Consider the following 6,372-nt stretch of genomic DNA (forward strand, 5'->3'; position numbering starts at 1 on the left):
TTTAAGGGAGCGTTAGATGACGGTAATGGTAATTTTATTGTAAAAATAGGGAAATGAGCAAGCAAAATTAAATGTCCAACGTACAATACCGATGAATTTGAAAAAATCCACTTTCATTTGTGTTATGAGTGTTTTGGATTGAAATCAGCTCCTGTCACATTAACAGAACCACATGGGGATGAAATGTTATTTTGGCGAACACTGTATTAGTGTCACAAGATGAGCTCATTTGAAGCAAAAACAGGAAATGGGTCTTACAGATCCTGCTCTGATATAATAACCACACAGCTGCTTTCAAGAGTCTGGTGGTGGTTAGTAGAGAAGTACCAGAAAAGTCCCATGAATCCATTGCACAGGAATGCATGAGGCAAATTGCCACATTCAATAAATTAATCTTCAAATCAAATAGCCTCTATTATTTAGAAGCGTGAAAGTGCATTTTCAATGTATCACAATGAATTTTATCCTTTTTTATCAGTACATATAGGGGTTAGTGTTTCAGTAGTCATTATTAATACCAGTGAATATAACGATTCTCTATACTAATTTCTATTACTGAACACTTTTTTTTAACCATTTAACTATTTTAAATATTTAATTTAGTTGTAAAATTTAATTATAAAAGTACTTTAAAAAAACAAATAAAATAAAAAACAGTAGCTTCAAAATATCCAAGTAAAAAGATAATAAAAACATTACACGCAATGTGCTTTCATCATCTAGGGGTGATTTGAGTATTAAGTTATTTTTCCCTTTTTGCATCACACTTCGGTGAAATGTGTGGCTTATTATCATAGCAGTGATGGGCTAATATTATTAATGTTGACATGTAAAAACATTTACCACATACAACAAATCAAATCCAAAAACATCCTAATTCAACTGCCACTGTTGTGCACAATGTTGCTCCAATAATAACAATCCGACTGAAATCAATATCCATTGAGAACACCTCTGAACACACACTGTTAACTCAGCATGACTATATGGGACTTTCATGATCTTGTTTCAGGTCAGTAATGAGGGTTATGGGGACTATTAACCTCAAATGCCATGCTGACATGGGGCTCATACGGAAAAAGACGAACAAATGAAAGCAAAGAAAGGGTGTAAAGATGATTAAGAGAAGAGAAAGAGAAACTTAGTCTAACTTGAATTATTTGCAAATTAGTACAGTAAATACAGAATTTAATTTGTAATCAAGAGTGAGAGATTATATATATTTAATCTTTTTTCATTCATTTGTATGCACTATAAAGTTTCCTGAGGCGCTTAGTGAAACGGGCCTGTTTGAGGGAGGTTTGGAAAAGCATCCATGTTTCAAAAAGTAATCCAGTTTGGGGTTTTCTATATTGGCTCGTTATACTTAAGATATTACATAGTTAAGCTTTTTGATGCAGATTTTAATCTTATTTTACGGGCTGTCTCTTAACTAGCACAGTCAAAAAATAGGTGGGAGTTTGGGTTGTACTCACATCTGCGTTGATCCATCACACACTCTGCTGTTGTAGTACTGTATATCCCTGAAGGACATCACATGACTTGATTTTGGCTGCTGCCCTCATTCTGCTGACGGAGAGGCCACTTATGTAAGTAAGTACAGACCTATCAAAACTAAGAACACATTAAAAAAGGCTCTTTGGTGAGAAACTTGAGCCGTGCTCTGCTATTCCAGACTTTCTTGACTATGTTCTGCCTTAACAGATTATAATGCCAGAAAATCCACCGTCTGATCTGGGGTCAGCTGAACTAGATATCACCTCCCCATGCAGAGTTCCAGACTACTAAACCCTTACATGTTTGGAACATTTTAATAAATGTACTGACATACATATCTCTTATATATTAGTCTATAAAGTATCATTTAGACTGGAAGTTTTTCTTTCGTTTTAAACAACTTTGAGGAAAAAAGGAAGTTAAAACATTAGGAAAAGTATTTTTATTCCGCCACCTTGTGGCCACCCTGTTGCAAAGTGCTTTCACACCAGAAGGCAATGAGAGTTTAAAAGGTAGGTTTGGTGATTTGTTTTATACCGGTAAACACTTTTTGATATAGCCTACTGGTTAAAAATATCTTCACATCCTGATAGCAATCAATAATAGAAGTGTTGTAAATATTAAAACATGTACAAATTATCTTCTTTGGAAGTCACAGGACCAAAAAAACGCTCGTCCAATAACTGTATTAGGTCTGAACACAAAAATCTGCCACAAAGAAACAGCAGCGCCTTTTACAGTTCCTCCTGAACCAAAACACTGAGCTTAGTTCAACCGTAATTACGAGACGTTCTAACGTTACCTGACAGTGGCGATTCGCGAAGCTACGAGTGGGCCACTTTGAATTGTGGCCCACCCTGGTAATTTTCAAAAAAGAAATAATTTAATAAACGAAACTAATTGTAATAAACGTATTATCAGACTTTATAACAATTCTGATAATTTACTAATTGATATGCTTTTAGGACAAAGGAACATGAGTTGTCTAAAAAAAATGTAACGTTACACGCCTGTAAATTAGAAGCATTTCATTGGTTTTATTTAATAAATGGTTAATAAATAGTTAAATTTACTTACCCAAGCTTGACCAAAATAATTTTTCAAATGTTTTACATCTTATGATTGCACAAAATTGTATTTTAAGTTTGATTTTTGATTTGATCTATTAACATTTATGTTAAACAGTATTATAGGTGCAGTGTTATACTGGGTTTTTTTATACAACAGTTCAATAAACAATAAGTTAATACTGAGCAACTTACATTTTGGCGGTATATTGTCAGTTACACTGTCTGTTTTTGCTCCGCCCGTGAACACCTCACGAAGCCACAGCAGGATTAACCGTTGCGCGTCCCCGAGGAAAACAGTAGGAAAGGCAAAGCATCAAGGCACGTCAGAGTGAAATGTTAGCTTTACTTCCTGTCTCTTGGGATACATTGACCTTCATCGGATCGATTTTTGATATTCGTTGATGTCTATTGATATCCCACAATCCTTTTTTCCATTCTGTAACAGTTGAGCTAAAAAAAAAGTAAAGATGGCGTCTGAAAGTTGCGGTTGGTAGTAGACATAACATTCTAGGGCTGCCAACTCTCACGCATTGAGCGAGCGTGACACTTTTCAGACGCTCTCACGCCACACATCCATTTTCTCACGCAAAGAGGTACTTTTAATATTAAACTAACTTTCAGCTCTTAGATTCCGTCAATTTTATTACGAAATTCAGACAAAAATACGTTTGGCGCTTGTAAATGTGACGTGACAGATCGCTGAGCGCCTCAGTACAAGTGCACGTGAACCGATCATCTGTTACTTTTTTATTTAAAGATGCAGTACAACTTACCGAAAGTATACATAATATCGAGTGTTTTTCAACCACGGAAAGAGGTCAATATAACAGCAGGAGAACAATTATGTCACATAACGTTACATTTACCTCAGGAAAGCCATTTAATGACCATAGCATGTTAATTGAATAGAAAAAATAGCTAGAGAGGAGATTTTGCTGAGCACTAAAGTTATATTTATTATATTTTTACTTATGTCATTAAATAATTGTTATTATAACAAAAACTGCATTATATTTAATTTAATTTGTTATTTTTAACCTTTAATAATACCAGCAGATTGGGCCCTCTATGTTTACAGCATTAGGTGAGATTATTTAAAAAAAAAAAAAAAAAAAAAAACATGTATCCAAATTAGTCAATATTGAATCAAAATCGGAATCAAATCACAAGAATGGAATTGAAATCTTGAAATTTTTGTCAAGCAAAAATAAAAACTGTATCCTATGACACCCCCCCTCCTCCTCCTCCGAAGTCATTGCCTAATAAGGCAGCGAGGCTACAAGTCTTTTCGTTATCAAGTTTTCCGACGCAGCCGTGCCCTTCCTTTGCTTTTTTAAACGAATCAATAATTCACAAAAGTATTAGGCTACTTGCATAAAGATTCACACAGTCAAAACTAAAAAAAACTTAGTGATTCAAATTGTGAACAGTTAACCAACTTCTTTAGCAGGAACTTGGGAGTCAGTGTAGGTGAAGTTTGTTTATATAATAATTAACCACAATTAATTTCGTGATTTCAGAAATGTAAAGAACTATGTTTAAAAAACAACATTGATGTGGAAAAAAAAAAATCATGGAACTTATATATTATAGGCTACATAGGTATAAGACCATCTTGGCCTCATGTGACCATGAGAGAAAAACTTAACACCCAGACATACTGAACATGCTTTTTAAGATTTTATTTGTTTAAAGTTGGTACAAAATGGTAGATCAGAAACATTCTCAGCACTTGCCTTTATGCATTCTGATTTTTCAGAACAGAGACACACTCTCTCTCGCACACACACACACACACACACACACACACACACACACACACACACACACACACACACACACACACACACACACACTAAGATCAAGCAGACCAGTTAGACCAAAGTGACAAAAGACATGTCAAAGAACTCAAACAAATAAACAGAAAATGAAAAGGAAAAAAGCCCTTTACACGCTGTCTCTACAGAGACAAACGAGCGATGCCCTTTAAAAAGTCAAATGTGTCTAACAAATCTGAGTTTGTTTAAATACTTAGAAAAACACTCACACAGGAGGAGATGAAGGAGAATTACTTTGCTAAAGAAGCATCCTCAAATATGGATGGGGGGGCTAAGCACAGGAGAAGAGCTAATATGTCTGTGGCGGGATCAAGCTTCAGTCGCTCGTAGCACTTTTAGCAGAGTGTGGTCTAGATCTCCCCACACACAACAGACCCCAGATCAGCTGTCTGGATCTGAAATACTTCATGAACACATGCCCTGGTGGTAAAGATGGAGGAAACTCCCTGAGGTGAAAACTGCACCAGTATGCCATGTCTAGGTGCTGTTCAGAACAGCAGGAACTGAACAATCTCTGGATGTCGAGCCTGAACTTCTCTGGCAGAGAATCCACTTCACACAGTCCTGGGATTCTCAACCTTTCAGACTCAACGAATGCTCTCCAGATTCTTACACGTAACACAGTACAGCACATTTAACATTCGCACCGTACATACGACAGCATGTACTACATGAAATCAAAGTCAAAAACATCATTACACAAATTCAAATATATTAGCGTACTCAGACACACATATACATACACAGAGGTTCATTCTTTGAGGGGACCTAAAACTTGTCGAAAGAATAGAAGAAAAAATAAACACTATCATCCCAAATCTATACTTTCTTCCATAGAACAAAAAAATATGTTGTTTAGAAGAATGTTACAGCAGCACTTTTCCATAGAATTAAAGTGGATGGAGAACAAGGGCTGTCATGATAGCTTTGTGAGGAATAGACTGAAAAACATCATTGTCCACTTCCATTGTATGGAAAAGAGAAGCTTGGGCTGCTACATGAATCTCCTTTCGTGTTCCACATAGTAAGAAAGTCATTATTAAAATGTTTGAGGTCAGTAAGACATTTTAATGTTTCTTAAAAGTCTCTTATGCTCAATCACAGCTCAAGGCTGCATTTATTGATCAAAATACAGTAGCAATAATATTGTGATATTGTTTTCTGTTAGGGTTAGGGAAAGCTACTTGGTTTTCAGCATCATTACTCCAGTCTTCAGTTTTACACGATCCTTCAGAAATCATTCTAATACTCTAATATGGTGCCCGAAAAACATTGGTTATAATTGTCCATTTTTAAAACAGTTGTGCTGCTTAATATTTTTGTGAAAACGATAGTTTTTTTTAATCAGGAGTTCTTTGATGAATAGTTCAAAAGAACAGCATTTATTTAAAAAATAATAATAATAATAATAAATGTCTTTAGTGTCACTTTTGATCAATTTGTGTCCCTGCTGAACAGTACTTTTTTTTAAAAAAAAATCTTACTAACCTCAAACCTTTTTGAACGGTAGTTTAAGCATGAACTTTTTCTTTAGTTCCTTGCACATGGGGGGACTGTCATTCATTTTAGAAATAACATTTTTAATATATATATTAAACTGAACAAGGAGCAAATGACAATTTCTGCTATAATCAAGTTCCCAGTAGCTGTTGGGTACAAATCACATCTCAGTATGACCAGAGTAGAAAAGCAAATAAGAAACATAACAAAACAAAAAACAAAAAGAGTGCTGCTTTTTGCACAAAGGATGGAAATTATTTCCCAATGACCACAAAATATCCAAACAGGGGTGGGACTAAACTCATCTGAACAGAAAAGGCTCAAACAGAAAACAGGGACCTTATGAACAACACATTTCAGCAAACACTCGCTGACGTGCAGCGTCGCCGGCAGGGCATGTGGTTTTGGCCTGTGCTTGAAGGGAAAAATTCTAGGCCTCTGGAGCTTTCAGGAGTTCAGCAAGAACA

At 35.5% G+C, this 6,372-nt stretch overlaps 1 protein-coding gene across 1 annotated transcript in view; it reads right to left on the reverse strand.

The window, feature by feature from the left end:
- wdpcp (WD repeat containing planar cell polarity effector) overlaps nt 1-1,580 on the reverse strand; it is a 100,850-nt gene extending 99,270 nt beyond the window's left edge. The window contains exon 1 of the mRNA XM_084097697.1: nt 1,476-1,580. Coding sequence (XP_083953823.1) covers nt 1,476-1,534 — 59 coding nt within the window. The 5' untranslated portion in view covers nt 1,535-1,580. The remainder of the gene's footprint in view (nt 1-1,475) is intronic.
- Between the last annotated feature and the right edge of the window lie 4,792 nt (nt 1,581-6,372).

This window comes from Abramis brama (genome assembly GCF_963993115.1).
Source record: "Abramis brama genome assembly, chromosome: 21".
In the NCBI taxonomy this organism is placed as follows: Eukaryota; Metazoa; Chordata; class Actinopteri; order Cypriniformes; family Leuciscidae; genus Abramis; species Abramis brama.